The 25,776-nt window shown below is 26.3% G+C and overlaps 3 protein-coding genes across 4 annotated transcripts in view; 1 reads left to right on the plus strand and 2 right to left on the minus strand.

The window, feature by feature from the left end:
- Nucleotides 1–16,629, minus strand: part of LOC112595541 (nuclear hormone receptor FTZ-F1) — a 63,087-nt gene extending 46,458 nt beyond the window's left edge. The window contains exon 1 of the mRNA XM_025340788.1: nt 15,666–16,629. Within this exon, the coding sequence (XP_025196573.1) occupies nt 15,666–15,936 (271 nt within the window). The 5' untranslated portion in view covers nt 15,937–16,629. The remainder of the gene's footprint in view (nt 1–15,665) is intronic.
- Nucleotides 16,630–16,765: 136 nt separating this feature from the next.
- LOC112595542 (vacuolar protein sorting-associated protein 4B) lies at nt 16,766–18,968 on the plus strand. The gene is made up of 8 exons (XM_025340789.1): nt 16,766–16,864; nt 17,150–17,261; nt 17,336–17,477; nt 17,533–17,767; nt 17,842–18,109; nt 18,174–18,387; nt 18,461–18,689; nt 18,748–18,968. The coding sequence occupies exons 1-8, from the start codon at nt 16,841–16,843 to the stop codon at nt 18,847–18,849; spliced, it is 1,326 nt and encodes a 441-aa protein (XP_025196574.1). The 5' UTR covers nt 16,766–16,840; the 3' UTR covers nt 18,850–18,968.
- Nucleotides 18,969–22,130: 3,162 nt separating this feature from the next.
- LOC112595437 (pyruvate dehydrogenase [acetyl-transferring]-phosphatase 1, mitochondrial) lies at nt 22,131–24,918 on the minus strand. Of its 2 annotated transcripts, XM_025340658.1 has the most exons (6): nt 24,705–24,918; nt 24,496–24,640; nt 23,160–23,644; nt 22,953–23,098; nt 22,658–22,850; nt 22,131–22,485 (listed from the first exon to the last, which is right to left on the minus strand). In XM_025340658.1, the coding sequence occupies exons 1-6, from the start codon at nt 24,825–24,827 to the stop codon at nt 22,165–22,167; spliced, it is 1,413 nt and encodes a 470-aa protein (XP_025196443.1). In that variant the 5' UTR covers nt 24,828–24,918; the 3' UTR covers nt 22,131–22,164. The 2 variants fall into 2 exon arrangements, with proteins under 2 accessions (XP_025196443.1, XP_025196444.1); XM_025340659.1 differs by lacking the exon at nt 24,705–24,918 and having other exon boundaries at nt 24,492–24,573.
- Nucleotides 24,919–25,776: the final 858 nt, after the last annotated feature.

Here is a 25,776-nt window from a genome sequence, read left to right on the forward strand (position 1 = left end):
AAGAAAATTTAAACATTTATAACGAATAACTTATTTTTTGTCAAAATTAATACATTAATTAATGTAAAATGCATATTTTCATACATTTAATCAAATTACAATATTAAAATTTAAATACGTCAAACAATTTTATATTTTTATTAAAAAAATAAGAATCGACATAATTCAAAAATAAATAACATAGAAATACATCATGCTGAATATAGTAACGTAATCGAAAAATAATAATTCTAAAAACCAACTAAATTTAAACTAAGAAGATAATTAATTTTCAAATATTATTTTTCACCAAAAAGGTAGAAAATGTTTAATGGTTATCTAAAAAATATATTATTTATTCAACCTATGGATTATAAACATAAATTAGCTATAAATTATAATAACCGACATTAATATTTTGTTTTACTAAATATTCCAATTTAAAAAATATTTTGAATCTTTGGTTTTAACATAACATTTGATATTTTCTCAAAATTCTTTTCAGTCAATTGTAATAATAATTTTAAAAAGTACTTTATTTTGTCAGAAATATTAGTTTATACTCTCCATTATAACATATGATCAATAATATTTATTTACGTAAAACAACATAATGGGATCTACAAAAATAGATTTTTTAATTTTATATACGATTGTAATTTCAATAATTTATTTACAAAGAACTATACACTATGAGTTTATACCCCTGAATAGCAGAGAATCTATCGCAGCGATCTCCACTACGCAGTTCTTAAACAAATTTTGCGTGGGTTCGCAATAAAATTAAATCGTGCATTTTAAAATCCAAAATCCTATGAACGATGAATAAAATGAAATATTTATTTTATAATTTTAATCATTATTAGTATTATAAAAATATATGATAAAATTATTTTTCGCGTACTGCTGTTGATTTTTATTTATTAATAATTATCATTAAAAATATATGCGACCAACAATTCATTTTCAAAAATTGCATTTAGCCCTCTAAAATCCTAGAGAGGACTGTAGAACTATCGTATATTATACATGGAGAATTATTTATAAAATATACACTCGTGGCTTAGAAAATATATTTCTTATGCAATTTGAGGTAATGAAGAAACAACATTTTTAGGAAAAAATTGTGTTTTTACTAATTTTTAACATTAAAACTTTTCAAGATTTTACATTTTTAAATAATAACATTCATTTTTCCCAAAGCAAGATATTTTTCTAAGAATTTTCATAAAAATTTAATTTCAAACAAGTAAGTATATGCTACTCTACTTTACTTGTCAATAAATAACAATAAAAATATTTTAAAAACCAACCTACGTATATGTATAAATCAAATTACGAGCTAAAGTATTTAAAGTTTAGATGAGTAGAGTAGTGGATCAATATTTTGAGAGGTACCCTTCTCCTTGTGCCGTTTCTCTCTGCTCATAAAACTTCTAATATCTACAACTCATGAACCCTCTGTCCAAAATATAAATTATACACATCGAAAAAAAATGTTTGCTTTTTGATTACTCATATAATTATACAAAGAAATATTTTCAAAAATATAATTATTATTAAAATAATGAGTAGTTTATCAAAAAAAAAAAAAATCAACTAATATATATTATAAATAGGTATACATTTATAAGTACATTTTAATATTCAATAAACTAAAATAACTTCCAGATGAAAAAAAATTAATCATGTTATTAAAAAGATATTTGAATAGTTGTAGATACCAGTTGCAAAGCCCGTCTATAAAATTCCGATATCACAACACTCTTTTGAACGTACTCCAAGTGCGCAATATTAAATTGCCAATTTTTTTTTTTTTTTTTTGATCCAATTACTTTGTTAAACAAATTTATAAATAGATAATGCCAGGCTGTGTGATAAGAAAAGGGTCAATGGTCAACGATTTGGGTCAAAATTTGTAATCGACATAGTTTAAAGTCTAGGTGTTTATTTAAATTCATTAAAAAAAAATTATTTTTTCCGTCTGCACCCATTCATTCAATTATCGACTTCGGAGGAAAATCGAAGTATTTATTTTTAACGTAAAATATAATGTATACGTAAAATATAATAATAACTTTTGTTGTATAAAATAATCATATTGATATTATTAATGGTGCCTAAAAAGTACATACGTAATTTCCTAGATCATATGTAAGTAAAACATAGGTAGCATGTAATGGTATTTATTTTTATTTTATAGTTAAAATAAATACATTATACACGTCACACATAACTGTATTAATCTTAAATTGTATTCAATATATTTAAAAATAAGAAAAATAAAAAATAATAGCAACAAATTAAAACGAAGCATAGCATTTATTTTTTTATAAAATAAATTAATATAACTTAATTCATATACAAATATTTAATAATATTGGTATTGTGTATTTGATTATTTTTTAATTATATAAAATAATAAATAAACTTGTACTTTTTTAACAAGGAAAAAATTTAAAACATTGTACCGTAAATTTTATTTTATAAATTGTATTTATGAAATTTAAATAAAATATTCACGTGATTGATATAAAGTAAGTATATAAAAAACATGAAATTGTCACAATATAATTACAAAAAATAATTAAATGACTTAAATGAAACCACTATATTACAACGATACACCTAAGATTTGCTTATTAGAGTTAATTTAGATTGTAGTAGGTCTCGATCATAGATATTTGGAGACTTTAATATGGTCAGACATAAAATTTCACGTAATCTGGCAAAAAAATCATAATGCTTTTTTAAGCACAAGTTTTAGACCTAAAAAGCTTTTTCATCACGTTTTATCCATAAATTATTTTACTTAAAAATTTATCATATTAAAAATGAAGTTTTTTATTTATTCTTAATTTGATAGTTATAGAGTATTATATATTTTAAACATTAAAAATTAAGTAATTATTAACATTAGTTCAAGGCGAATGATGAAATATTAAAAATTAATTGTTGATTAATATAATATTATTTGATACTTCTAACCTTGAAAAAGAATCTTTCGGAAGTCTGGAGAATTTTTGCAAAAATCAGTGCTAATTTTTTCAGTATAATAACAGATTTGTCCTTTAATACGCATATACCGAGGTTAAACTCATACATATGAGGTGAAGGTATAACAATTAACACATTTATTTTTATCATAAAAACAATATCGCTTAAATGCAAATTGACTAGAAATATTATACAAAACAAATATTGGCTATCATTCACAAAATAGCAATAAGTTAATTTGATCAATTTGCAATTTAAGTGGGTCATAAAAAATAGGTGGGAAAGGTAGCACAATTCAGGAATGACTTCACGATTACCTCCAAGGTCGGCAACAATGAGATAACGCCGGAATAATACAACACATCAATGATAATATAGAAAATAAATAGACATTTATAAATACATATATTTTTTAACGCTCACATAAGTATTATGTCGGTCCAAGAAATGGGCCAATGTCAGGCAGCCCATGTATGTCAGTAGGTCAAACGCGAATCTTAACAAGATCACTACACAATATTACGCGATACAAATATATACATACATAATAATATATTATACCTAAGTAAATATATATATATTTCACTTTCATTTTCGTCGCATTATTATTCACGCGCGCACACGGAGGAAAAAACTGCGGGCTATTGAGTCACACCAGACCATACCAAATAATATTATGTATACATGAACTAAAACATTCTTAATGCTGTTTCAACTCTTATATAACAATATTTGATGTTAGACGAATTTTACGTAAACCATGTGAATACTTAAGTGATCTGACTTAAGAAAATTTGTTTTAAATATCGACTTAAAAAAAACACTTTCACCCTATCCCTATAATCAAGGGCGTGTGAAAGTTGTAATGACCTAGGGAATGTCAGACAAGGTAAAATCTATAATACGCATATTTTTCAATATTGGGTACTTAAACTCAAACTAAATAACCAGCTATGATTTTTTTGTAAATTTATTATTATTATTATACTTATATAATTTACTATTTTAAATAATGGAATACTTTCAAAAATTATGTATTGTTAATACCACCCGACTTTTAAATCAAATTAAATAAATTAACAACAAGGACGACAGTAAATAAATGGACTTAATTACCAAAATTTGAAATATTACTTTTCCTAAGATAATTAAAAAGTTATATTTTGTTTAATCATTAAATATATAAAAATAGGATAAATTATTAAATGTATGTTAACAACTAAAAAAATATTAAATTAGAGAAACAAAAAAAAAAGTGAACATTGTAAAAATCTAAGCAAAATAAGAAATTTAGATTAATTTTAAAATATAACTTTTTCTAAGGAACACTTTTCTGATACTAAAAATACTATCCTAAAAGACGAAAAATCATACTTAATATGGGACATAGCCGTTTTCGACCAAAAACGTACATTTCTCTTTTCGGTCGATTCACTTTTCGACCAAATTTAAAATAGGTCAATTTCCTTTTCGACCAAAACAAAAATTTTAAATGACATAAGTGAAAAAATAAAACAATTGGTATTTAATATTAGTAAAATTAGGGCAACTTTATAATTATATAATTTTTAAAATGATTGGAAGTATAAAATGCATAAAATGTAGAAAATTGTTTAAAATACAAGAATATCTATATATTAACATTATTTTTATGTTAATATATCACAATATATAATATCTATAATATTATATAAAAAAATAAAATTTAAACCATATGAGTAGGTTTGTGACATATTAACATGAAAATTATATTAATATATAAATATTATTATAAATTAAATAATTTTCCACATTCTATTTTACAACATTTAATGCAACTTATAGTTTTAATCGTTTTAAAAATTATATAATTATACAACTGCCCTAATTTTACAAAAAATTTTATACTAATTTTTTTTTTTTTACATACATTACATAAAATTTTGTTTTGGTTGAAAAGGAGAAATCGGTGTTTGTTTTTTTTTGATTTGGTTGAAAAGTGAATCGGCCAAAAAGGAAAGGATACATTTTTAGTTGAAAACCATCTCGTCCTTAATATGGTACTTTTAAAAGGTCATTTTTTTAACTTTATTAATACTTTTCATAAATTTAATACACAGGGACATAAACAGGGAATTAAAAAATCTATTAGAATACCTTCTTCTTTATCATTTATTTTTAAAAATTTTAAAATAGTTTAGAAATTTTTCACATGATTAAAAAACATCTTAACTTGTTATTAATTACTAAAAACGTATCATTATATTAACAGCAAATTTAGTAATTACTAAATTACTACTATTACTAAACAATAAACATCACTACCTATTTAATTAACCATAAATTTAAATAAATGTTTGAATCCTAAAAAATATTTTTTTATTCGTTAATAATTCTAGTATAAACTCGGATTTATGTTTTTCGAAATTGAACTTTAGAAGTTGTGTATATAAAAAAAAAAGAAAAAAATTTAATATTTACAGTTTAATATTATATATTATTACCTATATTATTGTATTATTATTTATTATATAATTTCTAAAACGATAAAGATAAATGAACTTGCATTCATCTATATTCAGCTTTTGTAAATTATTTTTTGTTTTAATTAATATTTAGCGTGTATATTAAACTAATTGTTCATAGTAGTTATACATTTATTATAATTTTTAAAAGTTAATTAAATATTAAATATATTATATTGATATAGCTTTTAGAAATTATATTATTCCAAAAAATATAAATAACATAAATAACATATTTTTTTTAAATTGTATATTAAACCAAATTTTACATAATATTCAATGCATTAATTCTCTAACAAATTAAGTTATATTACTAAGTTATAAATGTATAATAGTATTTTAAATAGTTACAAATTGTAAATCGTTTGATAATATTCTAAACATCAGTCAAAAACTATAATACTATAACACATTTATGTATAATAAATATTAAATAAGTACCTATATGATTATAATTATGTACAATTAATTTAATAACATACCTGAATCTTTGTGTAGATAAAGTAATGTAACGATAGAAGAGTTGCGACAAGGCCTTTATTGCTAGTGACCCGGTTAGAGGGATGAAAATACGAGAACGAAACTAGGCCGCCGGTCCGAGACCATGGTAAGCCAGGGAGGAAAAACCCGGGACGTAAAATGGGTCCCAAAGGATACGCATGCGATTGCGTGAAAATGTGGGCGGGAACACATGACCTCGCGAACAAAAAATAGGTCGACCTGTGCGAATCCAATTTTCAATTTCGTCCCGTGCCCATCATATTTTATATTATTATGTGTCATTAGTCACAAATATTTAGGTACTAACCTAATTTAACGGCTATACATTTAACTTATAATCATTAATCGTTGACTTGTATAAAATATGGTCAAATTTTGTTTTTAGTTTGTATTAATAAAACAAAAACTAGAAAGATCTAGAAAGATTATTTTGTACACATTCTTTTTTGGTTAAACGAAAAATAATCATCTACTTTTATTATATAATGTGTAAATCACGTTAAGACATTATATGCTACATAATATTATAGCAGCATAATGTAAAAATCTAAGTTATTATACTAGTTATTACTATACAGAGTTATTTATCAAGGATACTCACGCCCATTTTATCATTTAGTAGTAAATTAATTCAATTTATTTCATTTCTAGGATTTTAGAATTTTTAAATACACTATTAAAGACCATATTTTCTAATTCTTAAAATTGTCTGTACTGCCAATTTAAGTAGTGTCTTGTGAAATATAAGCTTCTGTTTTTCAAATAAAAATCTCCTCCACCCTTATTAACTATTAAATATTTAATAGATAACTTTTTTATACATGCTGATACACCTGCAATATACCTACCCGTTTATTAAAACCCAGTGGCTGTCGATATTTATATCTAATTCTATCCAGTTAAGGAGTAGTTGGTTAGCTATTCCCACTACACGAACTAGTCTTAAGGACCTGGTTGTTGAATTGATACAAATAAAGTTTTCTAAGTTATATTTTACAGGTCCTAGAAACTACAATAGAAACACAATAGAAACGATATTATAGTAACATAATTCAAGGTTTATTCATATGACTAAATAATAATATAATTATATAGTACACTATCACCAGAGTAACCCTGTTCTTGAGGGTAGTATTTTGAAGCTCACAGGTGTAGCGGAGTACGAGTTGAAGCGATTGAATAAATTATGATTTACTATAGGTATACCTATAGTAAATCAAATTAAATATGTTACTTAAAAATATAAATATAACTGTTGTCTCTATTTCACGAACAAAACTCGACTGATTAGCTATACCAACGATTTGTATATAGGTACTCGTACTCTACGTTCCTGTTCTTCTGACCTAAGCAAAAATCGCAGAATGCAGTATAAATAACGCGTCAATAACGTATTGTATATCGTTACAGACCTATTCAAAATTCGAACGAATAATTTTTCAGTTATTTAAATATTAAGGATATAAATTATATTAAGGATTAAGGATAATAGTCTTTAATTGCTTTTACAAAAATACAAAATAATTTAGTATCGAATCTAGTATTTATAATAAGTGGTTAGACAATTTTTTTTAAATTATAAATATTGATAAATAAATAAAAATCACAATGATTTTCAAATTACCAACTATCACACCTATATCTTACAAACCAATATTATGGACATATTATCTTTAATGCACAAAATAAAATAACTCATGAACTGCTTTTTAAAATTTTGATTTTGATACGTCAACATTAAAAAAAAAAAATTATCTGTCAAATAATTTACAGTAGAAAAGGGAGGTTTTCATTTGGAAAACAGAAGATTTTATCTCTGCAGAAAATTTTTTAATAGGTACAAAAAAATCTCAAGAATTTGAAAATTAGTCTTTAAGGTTATTTAAAAATTCTTAATGATTTTGAATAACTACATTATTGAAAAAAAAACTAGAGAGGGAATGCAATGTACTTAAAGTGAATCGTTGTAATAGTCAGCAAAACACTTTATCCTAAAATTAAAACTTCTGTAAAATTATAAAAAAACTATTGCTGTCAGAAAATCAAAAGTGGAAAAAATAATTAAATTTAAAAGTGATTTAAATGAAAAAGACATCTTATTGACGGGTGAATCTACTTGTTTTCGTCATAATTTGTGCTATTTATAATATTCATGTTTTAAAATTTAAATTAATAATCTGCTCATTTGCCACTCATTATTTTATACACTGTAAGTATATTAAATTACAATATAGAACAAATATTTACTTTTTTGGTGAATAATTTTTCTCTTTCACAAGATTTCTATATTATCATTTAATAACATTGCATTATTCCAATAATAAGGAAACTACAGTCATAAAAACATCAACAATCATATACATACTTGAATAATAATAATACAAAATATGTACAATATATATACATGAACCGTATTTTAAATTCCAACGTAGAATACAATAAGTACTTGTATTTATATAAGTTATACGCCTAGCAATAAGGTTTAACCATTCGGGGTAAAAACCTGTATTCTATGTATGAAACTATGTGATAAGTTAAATGTATCAGTGATACACGACTGCAAACGATTCTTATCAAGGCGATCTTTTTAGTTTTTAATAACAAATTGCGGACGATTAGTTAATTAATGGACCCCCGAAAATGACACAACTACGGACTTATGTAGTCAAATTTATAAATAATACTTCGATAATATAGGAATTCTAAGCGTTTTAAATGTAATGTTACAAGTAATTACTATTAAATACTACAGTATAGTGTAAACCGTTGTTATAGTATGGTGTTTTTTTTTTTTTTTTTTGAAACTATGGAAAACTATCAAATTTTATCATCAAAACGTGGTAAAAAATTAAATCTAACTTAACCGATTTAGACGACAGCGGAAAGATAAGATTATAAAATAGTTATGCACAAAAAAAGATTGCAGTGAAAGTATTTTAATGAACAACGATATCGGAAAAAAATCCATCTGTGAATTTTCTGATGAGCATATTATATGTGCTATATGTCTTAAGAACTCTAAACAAAAAAATCGGGCACTGCTAACTAAGTATAAATGATGCTTATTAGACATCCGAATAATAAGCCTCTATCATTAAATTGATAATCGTTGAGCTCGGTAAACTACGTCGCATAACTTGGCAATATTTCATTAATTTCGTACAGAAACGTGTCATTTTTTGGGTACAAAATAATATCTTTTGTCATACAATGATCGTCCGCAATCGTGTTGCAAAAAAGGTAAAGAACCGTTCACAACTGTGTTTCACCCAAATTTATACGTAAGTATCTGATAATTTACTTATTATTGTTAATCTATCAGGGTGTCAAGTTGACTAAGTCAACATTTATTTGTCTATCAATGTCTAATTGTCTACCATAGCGGTAGTTACGTCAATTCAATTGTATACTTCATCAAACAAATACTAGGACTACTCCATGTCAATAATAATAAGAGTTAATTTTATACCAAATTAATAGATAAGAAGAATATTGTTTAGCGTAGCATTAATTTGATTTCTATAGTTTAATTTTATAGGTATAAAAGCATGAGATATACATAATATTTAAAATATTTTTTCACTTAAAAATTAATTTAAGATTGAGTCATTGGAAATTAATTGAAAAATCAGAATATAGAAATCAATACTAAGTATTGATCAATCAGATAACTGCGGACGTTTCAGAACACGATAAACATTGATATATTAATATTTTTAATTATTATTTTATGTCTTATAAAGTTATGAAATTTGAATCTAATATAATAAATCATAGTATTTTAAAAATGAAACTGAATTTCTTTTACTATTACATCTTTAATAATAATTTAATTATATTGTGTATCAATTTTATAAAACTTGTCCCGATTTTTCTAGTTTATCTTTACACATAAACAAATTACTGAGAACATTTCCTTTTTAAAAACAAGTTACATAGATCCTAGAATACCATAAAATCATGTACCAATATACATATTATATAAATACACGATTTACGATACTATTTAGGTGCTATTATACATTGATATCCGCTGTTTGAGTTATTTAAATTTAAAAAAATATTTTTAAAACGTCAAAAATTTCTAGATATCATTTGATGGCAATTTGAAATGTAAATAATTTGTTATTTTTAAGGCACACAAATTTATAATTTTTTCTTATGCATACAATTTAGTTTTATTATATAGGTTTCTATTAGTTATTAAACAATTCATTTTTCCGATTAACATTGATATCTTTGGTCGTTTACTTTCGCTAATCGCTAAGTTAATTAAATTAATTTTTTTTTGCTTTGAACGTATATCGCTAAAATTATTTTCCAGATACTTTTCTACCTACTACAAAGATTTTCAAATATTTTGACAAATTCCTAATTTTTTTTATTCTGATACCTATAACAATTATTATTTCAATATTTTTACATATTAGTTCTTGTTATATTTTGTTTATATACTTATTTACTATTTATATAATCATTTTTATATTTCTGATTTAGATGTTTTAGATATTATTTTTGAAAAAATATAAAATTATATAGTTATATTATGAAATAAATAACAGATTAATAATATAGGAAAATGTTCACTTATAAACATAATTAACTACTATCATCTCAATATAACATTACACTGTATAACGGCTGTAATAACTAGGTAATAAAAATAAGATAATACATGTATATCTATTATCGTATATTATTATCTTAGTGGTCTAAATAAGTCATACAACTTTTAGATCCGATTTTGTATCAAACAAATATAATATACAATAATGTAATGATTACTATTGACTAAAATAATATAACTAAGTTCTACAGTATACCTATAACGGCTATAATATTTTGAGCATTGTGAACATTATCGATGATTTCACAGTACAATTTTATACTTTTTTAAACTACACAAATATTTCAAGATAAGTCCATATAAATATATGAATAGTTCAATGTATTGCGTATACGCAATAGTCACGAATCTCGTTGTATCATCTATATCAAAAATGTTAACGGGGAATAATTAAATCAAATAAACAAAATTTGATAGTCTCGTCACTTTCATTCCGCGTCATCATTTTTCTATATTTCGGTCCCAACCGCGACGTGCTAAGTAAAACCTTAGTAAATTAATCACGTGGTACCGCAATACAACGAAGTTCAACTTCACCACAGCTAACGCGAAATTTAGACAAGCGTGTAGTTATGTTGAAATCAGTATTCTAATAAGTTGGGAGCACGCTTTAATGAATAATTTTAAATGTTTCACGTCATTGCGCAAGTCTTAAAAAAAATACTCCCCAGAATACTCATAAACACTTAATAAATGTACAGCCAAAATTAAACATTATGATTAATATTTTGTATAGTTTTACCTTCAATGCGCTGATATTAGTATACATTTAAATAAAATTTAATTATTTATACAGCTAATATGTTATACAATATACAAATCAATTTAAAAGCTATCCAATTATACGTCGCTGCGGGTACCTTATTCTACTATTTATCGTTTGGGAAGAAAAATTCATATATTTACCTATTTAAATTTGTCTAGACTCTATTGGCAGTACTATATAGCACTATGTTAAGAATTATTAAACGTAATACGATTTACAAAAATAAAAATATTGAGTATTAATTAAAATATTAATATAGTATGTCGTATAATAATAATAACACAGACGAGGAAATAACAAACAACTAGTTGATACCAAAAAAAAATTTTAAAACAAAGCTTTATAAATGTGTTTTTAAAATAAACTACATTTTTTAAGTAATTAAATATTTATTTGTATATTTCTTAACTCGCTTTATTAAACTATATCAATTACTTATAAAATTTAGATAAGAAAAAATAAATTATTACTTTTACATATCTTTTAATAAATAATTACATTAGTTATTTAAAAACAGTAACTAATGTCTACTTATTTAACTTAATAATAAAATTGTGCATTTTCATAAAAATATAATCCCTAATACAATAATTTAAAATAGGTTATTAATATAACAATTCTAAACCCTAATTTACATATCAGAATGTTAAAAATTATGATATGTTTATTATAGCTTTTACATATTTTACTGGTGCGTATACAGTTTACCTAGGTACTGATATATTCTGATATATTGGATATGTTTAAGATTAGGCCATGAACTATTAGTTTGTATTTTAACCTTTAATATCAAAGCATAACTTGGTCAATTTAAGTCCGGATGCATCCAATAATAATCTTTTCTCCCTGCTATAGAATTAGTAGGGGAAATCATACTAACTGTTGTGGGTCAACAATTCAAACGTTATATTATAATTCATTGAGCAACACGTACGTCATAACCAAAATTGAAATATCGTTTTTATAAAAATATAATTATTGATCAGTGTTACTTTATTTTTTAAGTAATCTAAAATATAATTACATAAATAAAACATACATGCCTGACTAACTACTAATATTTTTGTATCTGTATACCGAGTAACACACTCGCTGTTTCAAAAACATATCAACTTTTTAAAAATATTTTATTTTACTCAATTTTAAGTCGTTAACAACATTTTTTCAAAAAATAATACTTTTTTCAAATACTTCAATATGTAAGAATATAATTTTAGATGAGTAGTGAATGGTTTGTAAATATTTAAAGTTTAGATAAACTACTCCAGAATGCTATAATAAATATGTACTAACAATATGTTAGCCCGCTACTTCGTTCGTCTAAGCTTTAAATACTTTTAACTAATAAACTACTTATCTAATATTTGACTTTATGGACCCAATAACTTCAATTAATACTCTACTTGGAAAATTAAATTGATAATGGGTATATGTTGTCGTTCAAAAGAGTAGACAACTTAAAAATTGATAATAAACGATAATAAAAAACAAATATTTTATTGTAGTGGCTTATAATTATATAAAATAAATAAATTCAAAAACGTTAATATTTTTCTGAATAAATGAGTGCGTCTTAATATTAAATGAATTATTCCGTATACTCAGAACAACAAATACAAGACATTTATGCTACAGTAATATTCAAAAAATTAGTTTTTAATTTTTATCCTTTTAACATGCCCATACTTAAAAATTCTTAATTCACTACCTACATAAAAAAGTGATTAAAATTTAACTAATAAATATTTATTTTTTTAATATTTTAAATAGGTACTCGTAAAATAAAATTCAATAGGTACAAGTTAAGTTTTCATTTGTATTCAATACTGCAAATGTATACAGCACAAAATATTGTTCATATCTATATACCTTTTTGGCTTTTCGATGTATCTGTACAGATTATTAAAAGTTATTTTTAATTGATAACATTAGAATAATAAATACCTACTTATTACTAAATATTCCTACTAAATAACTCCAAATATATATGAGTAGGTGGTACCTAGTTAAAAAGTTAAAAATAAGTATTTAATTTCTTCTATAAATATTTTTAATTTAATCTTTTATAAAAAAAAACCCCATTGATCAACATACTTTTCTTACTACATTGAATAAGAAAAATTATTCTATACTCGTTTAGTTAATATTTTAATATGATTAAAAGGATGCCTTGACTAACGTTTATTAAGTAGGTATAAACATTATACATTATCTTTTGAATAATAACGATTTATTTATCAAAATAGGCATTGTACTTGTGCTAAAACTATGCAAAGTATATTAGAAAAATGTTTAAATTTAAATTTGTTTTTATTACTAAAACAGATATAAAATAACATAGTATTTTTAGTAATTAATATGGAAGTTATGAATAATTTTAATAGAACTTGACTTATATCAATAGTAATTTAATGATAAATCTGCCTATTTAAAATTGTTAACACCTATGACATTAAATGAACTTACTAAATCAATTCCGATGCTTGTTTGATAATCAACAAAACGTATTTTTCGTTTAAAATAACTCTAAATAAACCTAAGCATAATTATAGACGTGTTGTTGTAGAAAACCATGAAATTCTTAAACATCGACTCTTTACTTATTACGATTAATTTAATAAATGTATATTAATTATTTCGTAAAAGATCGTTTAAAATAACAAACAAAATATCACGTGTATCCAACAGCAATTGGTATCTCCTAAAATAAAGTCCGAAATATATTATTTTATTTATTATGATCTTAACTATCTACTTCTAAGATACTACTATCAACTGATTACTACTAAGTCCTAACTATACACAACACCAATGATTGTTTATTGACAATAAATGATATTTCAAACCAGTTTTTGTGTCATAAAATAAACATTGATATTAAATGTATGAATGAAAACACAACTGATACTATTGTAGCACCATAACATCTCTTTTCTCTTTTGTTTAAATATCAGTTTATTTATTTATCACTTAGAAGTCTCTGTTCGAGTAAGAAGCGTCGTTTCTGTCTTCGTCATGTTGGCCTAAGAAGAGTGTACGTTTAATGAATAAAGGAATTCCACGTCCATGTGTTAAATATCAATGATAATAAAAGATGAGAGATAGATGATGACCGATAAGTAGCTTCTGACCCGGGAGCGATGATCCAAGTCACACAATACGAATATCATCAATTGTACACCTCTCACAGTAAAACGAGACAGACAGTTAAAAATTTTAAATCAAGCGGATGAGAAAGAGTAGATCCTCTCCGTTGTCCGCGTTTTAGTTAATTCAATGCGATAAAATCTATACGGTATACACGAAGTAGTAACATTATAGTACTAAACACACACGATAATACAAAGAACGTATTTTATTTTCGTCCAAAGGTTCCGGGCCATCGGATATCACTACTATTACTACTACCTTAGAAATGTATTCTGCGATAAACCAGGACCGGGACCACGGTTAAAACCACGGGAAGGGGAGAACGTGAAAGGAAAAATAGGAAAATAATCGCTTCTGGGCGGGCTACGACAAACGACGCGTTTCGGAATTGCGCGACTGATGTCTCGCAACAATACCGGTGCACGCACTTCCGCCGACCAAAGAACGCAGAAAAAACAACCACCGCCGCGCAGCACGTACGGACCCTTCACCAACTCACCGTCCCGTTAACGCGTTGGCCCCCATTGTATTGCGTATCAGGTGAAAACGGTACATCACAGACAAACGTAAACATCTTCGGGACTCCCACCGAGCTGGCCATCATCACCACCACCACCACCACCACCGTACACATAGTCGAAGCCGGCGACCGCGTGGACCCAAAATAGCTAATCACCGTGTCCACAGTCAAGGCTCCGCGGTGCCCGTGCATGATGAACTTGACCAATAAAAGGTCACCCCGCCCGCCCGCCTACCTACCTACCTACCCAAACAACAACAGGTGAAGTGCGGCGGCAGCAGTTATCTGCCTGACGAGATAAGCATCCATTGGCTCCGCATGCCATTCAAACGACGGCCGACAGCGACACCGAAGGGTGCACCGCACGACAAATGCGATACGAACGCTGGGCGGCGGCAGCGATGACGGGCGAGCGGACCGAGCTAACAGCGGCGGCGGAGAGATAGAAAAGAGAAAGTGTTGCTCCGCGCGCCCGCCCCGTCCAGGAAATACATGACCCGGACGTCCGGCAACAACGTACACGTTGTTTTTCCGCGACGGAGGAAAACACCCTCGACCGGGATCGCAACGCATTATTATACACATAAAACTATAAATACAATTAAATGTACGCCGTCTTACCAGCTGTATTGCCGTCCGACGAGAACGACTGTGGTGGCGACTGCTGCTGCAGCACCATGGCGTGCGGTTCCGAGTTTGAGTCGTCTCGCGACGGTCCGGCGGTTGTTTCGCCATCGCAATCGTTTTCCATTTTGAACGCTATCATCACCACCCGCCGTTCGGCGGCGGATTCGTCGCCGCCGCCGCTATCGTTGCTGCTGCTGCTGCCACCGCCGTTCTCGTCGCCAGCCATCGGGCCCGACGTCGCGTACTCCGACAATTGCGCCGTCATGCTCGTACCGATGCATTTCCGACGGACGGCCACCACAGCGGCAATGTAGGTCGGTAGGCCATCGTCGTCATTCACTTGCACTTGTTTTTCACTTCGTCTAACATAGATATATGTATAATAATATCGGTATTGTTATGAACACTGGCGCGACGACAAACGACACAGGACGGCAACCGTCCGGGACGACAGCGGCGGCGGAAAAATATAAAATACCTATTATCTACGTACACGTCGGCGGCGGATGACGATTTCGTTGTTAATGTCTCGCTATACTATCCGACGACGGAACGGACTACGACGGCGAAACGCGAAGGGTTGCGACGAATGCGGCGGACGGATTTATTTACTTAATTTGTTTTTTTTTCGCACTAGGGGGAGAGATAAAAAAAAAAAGTGAAAATGAATAATTTGGTTTGCGGATGAAAAAAAAAATAATAATAATAACACCGTAGGTCCACTTTACGTTGAACGCAGGCTTGCCGTCTCGACAGTTCTTTTAGAAAGTAGGTCATCCAACATGAACAGTTTTCGTGGAAAATACCGTGGATGTCCACCGGTGTTGCCGGGCTCGAAACAAAGGTCGGCATAAATTTACATGCGAATTTTACGGAAAAACACTGTCCCAAGACAATTGGATAGGACAATAGCCGTAGTTTTCCGGAGTCTGTCCCGGGATAACGACATCTGTTGTCCGGAAGAAACACTAGGTTAGCAGCCGTTGGTTACACTGCACTTGCATATCCTTATCAATTGTGAATTTTTTTCTAGATATTTATTATTTTCCATAAAAATAAAAGTATTTAATGGAACAACTCAAAATATTAATAACTATTAACTAATTAAATGAATATCTAAATATTAATAATTTATATTATAGGTACCTAATTTAGTCTATGATTATAATATGGCCGTATCTGCTACTTTACAGGTAATTACTATCTTATAACATGCAATTATCGAAATTGAGATTACCTAACTTATAATATTTTAATTCAAAAACCTACAAGTTTGATCTTAAGTAGATATTGTAGTTGTAAATTTGTAATTGTGATAGTGGGGTAGATGGCTTTAAATATATTATTTTAAACGTAGATGTTAATAAAAATTACATTATTTATGTTATCAAAATACTTCATTTTCTCTTTAATTTTGTATATTTTATTTAACCATGTCCGAATCAAATTTATATTATTTTGATTTTATTTTGTTCTAGAAAGCAATTGATCTAGTAACCAAAGCAACTGAAGAAGACCGTAATAAAAATTATGAAGAAGCTTTAAAATTATATGAAAGCGGGATTGAATATTTTTTACATGCTCTAAAATGTAAGTTTAATATACATTATACATAAAGTTGTTATATCTTTTTAAAATATTTTATTTTATTTTCAAATAAACAGATGAAACACAAGGAGAAAAAGCTAAAGATAGCATACGAAGTCGTTGTACTCAATACTTAGAAAGAGCTGAAAAACTAAAAGATTACTTAAAAAATGGTAAAAATAAAAAGAAACCAGTTAAAGCTGGAGAGTCAAACTCTAAGTAAGTTGTTTCAAAGAAAATATAAATATGAAAATAATGACATGATTATTTAAAGAAATGATGACAAGAAAAATGATAGTGATGATGATGGAGACGACCCTGAAGCAAAAAAACTACAAAATAAATTAGAAGGGGCTATTGTTGTTGAAAAACCTTGTGTAAAATGGTCAGATATTGCTGGCTTAGAAGGAGCAAAAGAAGCGCTTAAAGAAGCTGTCATACTTCCTATAAAATTCCCTCACTTATTCACTGGCAAAAGAATCCCTTGGAAAGGAATATTATTATTTGGGGTGAATATACTTAATATTTTCAAAAATGATTACATTAATAAAAATATGAAAATTTATTTTAATTGTTATCTTAGCCGCCAGGAACTGGTAAATCATACCTAGCGAAAGCAGTTGCAACAGAAGCTAATAATTCTACATTCTTTTCTGTGTCATCTTCTGATCTTGTATCTAAATGGTTAGGTGAATCTGAAAAACTTGTTAAAAATCTTTTTGAATTAGCTAGACAACATAAACCCAGCATTATATTCATTGATGAGGTAGATTCACTCTGTTCATCACGTTCAGATAATGAATCTGAATCAGCTCGTCGAATTAAGACTGAGTTTTTAGTTCAAATGCAAGGTATTAATGTTAACTTATTCATGTTAATGTTTGATTTTTATATTATTGAATGTTTACTGTTCAGGTGTTGGTACTGATAATGAAGGTATTCTTGTATTGGGAGCCACAAACATTCCCTGGGTACTTGATGCAGCTATACGCAGGCGTTTTGAGAAACGTATTTACATACCTTTACCAGAAGAACATGCTCGATTGATTATGTTAAAACAAAATTTAGGTAATACCTACCATTTACTAACTGAAGCTGACCTGAAGACATTGGCAAATAAAACTGAAGGGTATTTATACTAAAATATACTTTTAATATGAAATTTATAAAAAAATTAATTAAAAATGCATTATTTTAATTAGTTATTCAGGAGCAGATATCAGTATAGTTGTAAGAGATGCATTAATGCAACCAGTACGTAAAGTACAAACAGCTACACATTTTAAACGAATAACTGGTCCTAGCCGAGCAGATCCAAATGTAATTGTGAATGATTTGTTAACACCATGTTCTCCAGGTAGTCCTGGTGCCATTGAAATGTCATTTATGGATGTCCCCAGTGATAAGCTTCTTGAACCTGCTGTGTCCATGGTAAATAACTGATGTTTTTTAATTTTATGAATTTCTACACCATGTACTGTTATTATAGAGTGATATGTTACGATCATTGGCCACATCTAAACCTACAGTGAATGATGATGATATGAAGAAATTGGATAAATTTACTATGGATTTTGGTCAAGAAGGGTGAGTCGGCTCTAAATATTCAAATAAACACGATGAAAATGATTCGATTTTTAACCAATTATATTTCTTCAATGGATCAAGGCATGATTTTTTTTTTTTAGAAATAAAATTATTTTCTCCAACTTTGTATCTAATTATTATGTTATCCTTATCATCTATACATATTATTTATATTATTTTTATTTTTCATATGTTGTCTAGATATTATATAATAATAAATAATTTAATTTTTAATCAATTTTTAAAAATATTTATTGATTTCCACAAAATTTGATTACTTAATAATTTATCAATAATTTTCTATAACTGACTATTTTGATAACCTTATTTATAACTTATATAAAATGTACTCAATTTTTGTTTATAGTATGCTTACTAAGCATGTACTATGCTTTCTTCATATTACCTATTTTAGAAAATGTTTATATTTTGCTAATATAACATAATTATGTTAGTGTTATGGTAACACATCACTGGTATATTATAGTACATTTGTAATCATCACAGATAATGATAAAACTAAATTTGATCCTTGATGTATGATATTATTAAACAAAAAATACTTAATCATATACAATGAAATCTCTATATAGTGGTCCTGGCCTTTAGGAATTAAAAAATGTTCACTATGGGGAGTTATCCATGATTGGGAGACGTAATAAAGAATTTGTTATACATAAACTTATAAATACATTGGAACTGGTATGTATTGAAATATTTATTTATTATGTAATATATATATACATACATATAATATTTATATAATAAAGTGGGTATAAAAATGTTTATAAAAATTTTAACGTAGATTAGTTCATGCAATGTGTAGCACACAACTGATGACTGAACATGTAACCAAACCATTTGTCATTTTTTGAATAAGAATACCTTTAGGATAATATTAAATATAGTATTTTTATCATTTAAATATTTTCAATGTGTACGTGTATTGTGTCCATTCACGAAAGGTAATTTTTAATTTTGATATCAGTTTTTAGTATTTATATCCACTGTTAAGAGTGTCCATTATTAGAAGGTTATAACTCCTATTATATGCATACATTTTTGCCAGAGAATTTAAGTGTCCATTAATAGAGGTTTCGCTGTACTTATATTTATTCATTAAATATATTTTTTATTTTTATATATATTTTTTATAGTTGTTTATTAAAAATGTTATAAAGGTTTCAAAACAACACCACTCTCCAAAAATATAATTCAGAACAACTTATGAGTATTGACCGATAGTTTGAGAACTTCTAATATAAGGTATAATTTACTGAAATTTTTTAGAATACCTTAGTAATTTGTATACTTATATCACTTATATCCATAATAGAATAGAATATGCTTGCTTTAAAATTATTGTCGCTATTAAATGACTAAAGTGACTTCACTATCAAAAAACTTACTTGTTATGAATTGTTTGCTGTTTAGAAGAATCAAATGGTATTTGTTATATTTTACATATAAATGCATTCTTTATTTTTTTATTTTCTGACTAATTTTCACAAGGCTGATTTTTATAACCCTTTATGTATATTTTTGTTACTTTGATTACTTAAAAGAAAATACCACTGAAAAAATAATTGTTAAATTAATCAATTACCTAATTTTATGACCAAAAAAAGCAGCACGCTACTTTATACATTCCTCTATAAAAATAATTAAAGTTAAATGTTTTTTCCACCTAAATAAAGTATATTTAAGATTTATCGATTTTCTTTGCTGAGGAATTATATCAAGTAACATTATAACTACATTTAATATGTCAAATACTCTGTCATCTCTACTGTATTAGGTAAAAATTCATGTTTTGAATTTAAATACCTTAAAAGCACTGAATAAAATATTCAGTTCAGTGTTAAAAATGTATTTATTATTTTCTTTGACATTAGCTATGAAACTCCTAGCATTACTCTTGTATCACTACATTTAATAGTGAATCGATAATAAAGGAGTGAAAATAAAATTGAAATTTTTAATGGGTGGGTAGCTGGAGTTCTATAATTTCTAGTTTAAAATAAGTGATAAAAGTAGAGCTATTATTTTTAAAAGTCTTTCAAGCATAAATATGAAGATTATCTGAACCAAAATGTATAGTCTTTTTAATTATGCAAATTTGTATTCTAATCTTTAATCCTACTTCAAAGATAATTTCAATATTTATGATACATTTTACATGAAGCTATTAGATAAAACTAATTAAATTTTCTCTCTAACAGGTACATAAAAATTGTATATGGTAAATGCTAAATATATGGTATAATAAAAATTAGAAATCTTACTACAAAAGTTTTAGTTCAGACATATAAAAAAAAAATCTGTCTTAAGTATTATTAAATACTGATTTTTCATTTTTACTAATTATTAGTATGCATTTACTTATCTCAACCAACTATAATGTGTTATTTTGTTCATAAAAATAAACTTATGAAATACTAAGTTAAAAATAAATCATCACAAATATTTTAGTATAATGATTTAATTTAGTATAATTAAAATATTGTAATTTTTTCTATGTTAACTGTATATCATTATAATATGGTTTCCATTAAATAATTTTCATTTATAAATAAGTAATAACTGTTTTTGTAAACTGTTAAAATATATTATTAATTACAAATTTAAATGGAAGTTTTAGCAATTAATTATAATACTATACACATTCATGATAATTCATTTTGTTTGATAAATTACTTATAAATGGAAATAATGATGTATTTATATAATTGATTATTAATATGAAGATATAAAAATGTAACTTATATATATGTTTTACCATTGATTATAAATACTATAATATTTATAATCAATGGATTCACTAATACTTTAAATTCCATTTGTTGTATAATTTCAAATGAATATAAAATATATATATATTTTTATTTAGTCCTACACGTATTTTGTTAATTCATTTTTATGATTTTGCTATCATTAAAAATATTTTTTTCGTCATACAAAAAATAAAGAATTAAACTTAAAAATTTAAAATGTTTAGTATCTTATGTCACAATCAGTGAACTAATTTAAATACACACTGGTGGGCCTAGATTAAATATAATTAGAATTAACTGAGTAATTTTTTAATAATTTTAATGGTAATTACCTCTTCCACCATAAACAAATTATGTAAATCACTAATTCAAATTATATTTGTAATTAATTTATATTCAATAAATAATACTCCAATTCTTTACACATTTAATATTTATTTAGTTTTTTTCTGAAATTAAATATGAAATATAATGATAGTAGTTTTTTTATATGAAACAATATATCATTAGACACACATTTAAAATTTGAAAACTTATTAACTATTTTAAGCTTGAGGATGTCTTAAGTATTCAGTGTTAAAATAAACAATAGTTATAGTTATATCATCTCTAAATGATCTAGAAATATTTTTGGGCAGATTTAGTAATTGAGATAATTTAGCATGCTCAACACCATACTCTGATCCCCCTAATGCATTACGTATTAAATGTGTACATGCATTTGCATCAACTGGTTTTCGTTTTAAACTATCTCGTCTTTGTAAAAGTAAATTATTTATTTCACTTAATTTCATATTTTTTCTTGGTAACTTAAGTGGTGTCAATGTAACTTTTCCACTCATGTGTTCTCCAACCAAACGAACAACCTAAAATTTTAAAATTATTACTTTAGTTACACTTTTAATCTTTAAAAAACTAAAATGGAGTAGTTTTTGAATTTTAATTAGAAAATAATTATTAATGTTATCCTAAATATTGTAAAACAATGATATCATAGAGTTTAATAAATTACCAAACATTAACAAAACTCTATATTACTTGTAACGGAGACATAAAATCCCACAAACCATCTGTAGCAAGTATTAGAAATTTATCTCTGGGTTGAAGGTGATGATGGACAACTTGAGGTTTAGCTGTCAAATATGGAGGTGTATAGTAAAAAGGTGGTATTGCATTTTCGCCCAATTTAGGAACAATGTGTTCTAATAACATTTCTCTTGACCATTTATACCTAATATTTTAAATATTATCAAATAATAATACAATACACTTATTATACGATGAAAGATATTTCATAATAATATCATTTTTAATTTACTTAAAATTTAACAACCTTAAATCTCCAAAAGCTCTTAAAGGTGCTAGCTGACCAAGAAGCCTTTCATATTTTATTACTGTGTCTTTTTCATTTGATGGATGTTCAGAAATCACACGGTGAAGTTCATTTAAATTATCAGTATTATGTTCCTCAACCATGACCTAGTTAAACATACACTTAAGTATTTCTAAGGAATGTAAAGCATAAAAAATATTGATCTACCTTAGCTATCCATGTATCATCATCAGTATATACTCCAACTACTGCCAAACAATCTCCAGTTGAAGCCACGTGTAAATGAGGTCCATCAATATGAGCAACACATGCTACAGATCCAGACAATCCAACATTCAATGTTAAATTATCAACTTCACTATTGGTATTTAATCTTGCTTCGGACATAATATCTTCATCAAGTTGCAAAAATGCTTTTTCTAATGCATCTTTCATTTTAAATTGATGTTCTTGGCGTTCATTTATTAATTTAAGTACATATGACTTTAAACTTTGGGCATATAAGGTTTTTAATTCAGCAACTAAATCAAATGTCTCATTACGCATTTCAACAAGCTGATTACCAGATTCTAAATATTCCAAAAGTAGTGGCTTGGGCAACAAACTTACACAAATATAATCAAACAAACGTTTAGTGATTACATGTGAACAGCTTGCACCACCATGTCCATCAAACACTCCAAACAACATACCTAAAAATTAAAATAATAATATAATATATGATTTTATTAAATAAAAATTGATATTAACATGATTTGAAGTCTTTGATATTAAACATATAGATATAATATTCCTATCTTTATTAAACATACATTTTTTGTTTAATAATAATAAATAATAAATCATAATGGAGAGAGAAACTATGATTCTTACAGAAGCTTTTAAATGATAAAGAAACTATCATTTAAACAAGAGAAAAAAGAAGTGCAATAATGGTGTCAATTGTGTTGGCTAATTGATTTTTATATAAAGTCACACCTTTTAGTTTAATATTAATGTTTGAAATACAATTAAATCAACTATCTTCAATAAGGTTTGTTATTAGATTAGCATATTAGATCTTCAAAACACATATGCATCTTAAAATAGTAAATAACATTTTATTATAAATAAAAATAATAAAATGAAAAATATAAAATATACCTACATATATATTAAACTACTTCATATAAATTAACTCTTATTCTTAAATAATTTAATTCCATTGCAGTAAAGTCGATAAAAAATTAGTTTTAAATTAAATTAAATGTTTGTAAATAATAAATTGCTGATAATCTATAAATCAACTACTACAAGCTTCAATATAGACATTACCTATTAGTCTTATCATAAATTATAATCATAATTTTATGAGAAGATTAAATAATTTGGCTGTCATAAATTCAGAGCTTAAAAACTAATTCGAAAAATGTTAATAGACAATTTATAATCAGCCACTAAAACTTATTTTTAACACAATAACTGTGACTAAAATCAAAAGCTTAAAAAATAATTTAAAAAACTGTAACAAAAACTTTAAAAAAATGTATTCAAACATACCAACCAGATGTTAAAAGACATTTTGCTTCAGCACGAGCATCCTCAATCGGAGCATTTGATTCTAGTTGATTTGTTTCATATGCTTTAACAGATCCCAAGTTTGGTTCAAATTCATAAATATGTTCTTTAGAGCTTAAAATCGCTGTTACCTACAATTATATAAATAATTAAAGTAATAGGATAGTAGGTATTCTAAAATTAGAAAAATAATACTTCTTGAGGAGTGATTTTTCTTGCTACAACAGATCTATGAATATATTTTGAATGTAATTTAAACTTGAATATATTTTTAATGCCTAATAAACACACGTTATTAGTGTAAAAGTTGATAGACATGATCCACCAAATCAAAAGCAATAATAAAAGTTATGAATTAATTTTTAAATATTCATGCATCGGTCAAAGGAAAAACTTTGAACAATTTAATCACGACTCAAGATTCAAGATATAATAATATAATACATTAATATGAATATAGAAGAGTGATAAACTGATAAGGTAATACTTCTATAAATTTGTAATGCCAATTTTAACGTTTTAATAGTACCACCAGATAGCACTACAATTTGCCCGAAGACTACCTTACAATGTTTTTTTTTGTGTTTGTAAATGATGACTGATGAATTCAGATTAGTCGATTAAATAGTTAGATCCTTAACTTTAAGGGTGGTTTCTGATTGCAAATTGAATCTAATTCGATCATTTAAAAGACCAGATTAAATAATCGAGAAAAACAAACAAAAATTAAGGAAAAACCATTTTTAGATAATTTATGAATGAGTAAAAATACCCATGTACTTAAATATTTAATATGAGGTTTCTAAAAATTTTTTTATTTACCAATTATATAATATCAAAAATTTAAAGTCACATATTTTTCTTACAAGTACCTATTTAAAATTAAATATTTGACAAAAATCTCGAAAATTTACAAATAATTGTGTTTGCAAGTTATTTTTTATTTAAAATTTAGTAACAATTGTCAATTATTCTTGTCCTTTATTTTTTAATGTAATTGTATATATATATTTATTGTTAACTTTTCTTTACTAGTTGACTTCAATTAATAAATCTCAACTTTTACTTGACATTTGTTGGGATTGAAAATTTTCAAAGGCAAGTAATCAATGTGACGTGGATCATGTATAGCATTCATAAATATTGAATAATTTGAACGACGATAGCTTAGTTATATCAGTTATAAGTTATAACTTATATCCAAGATAAAATTATTTATGATATTGTCGCCGTTCATCCGACTCGAAAAATATAAATTATAATTTAT

This window comes from Melanaphis sacchari, unplaced genomic scaffold (assembly GCF_002803265.2).
Source record: "Melanaphis sacchari strain LSU unplaced genomic scaffold, SCAv2.0 Contig27_pilon_pilon, whole genome shotgun sequence".
Taxonomy (NCBI): Eukaryota; Metazoa; Arthropoda; class Insecta; order Hemiptera; family Aphididae; genus Melanaphis; species Melanaphis sacchari.

Excerpts from the sequence above, each read along its gene's own strand:
- LOC112595542 (XM_025340789.1), top strand. The coding sequence starts at position 16,841 with ATGGCCGTATCTGCTACTTTACAG. Across the intron at positions 16,865-17,149 it reads CCGTATCTGCTACTTTACAG|AAAGCAATTGATCTAGTAAC; the intron begins GTAATTACTATC and ends ATTTTGTTCTAG. Across the intron at positions 17,478-17,532 it reads GCTGGAGAGTCAAACTCTAA|AAATGATGACAAGAAAAATG; the intron begins GTAAGTTGTTTC and ends GATTATTTAAAG.
- LOC112595437 (XM_025340658.1), bottom strand. The coding sequence starts at position 24,827 with ATGTCTATCAACTTTTACACTAATAACGTGTGTTTATTAGGCATTAAA. Across the intron at positions 23,645-24,495 it reads AAAATGTCTTTTAACATCTG|GTATGTTGTTTGGAGTGTTT; the intron begins GTTGGTATGTTT and ends TTTAATTTTTAG. Across the intron at positions 22,486-22,657 it reads ATTTTATGTCTCCGTTACAA|GTTGTTCGTTTGGTTGGAGA; the intron begins GTAATATAGAGT and ends TTAAAATTTTAG.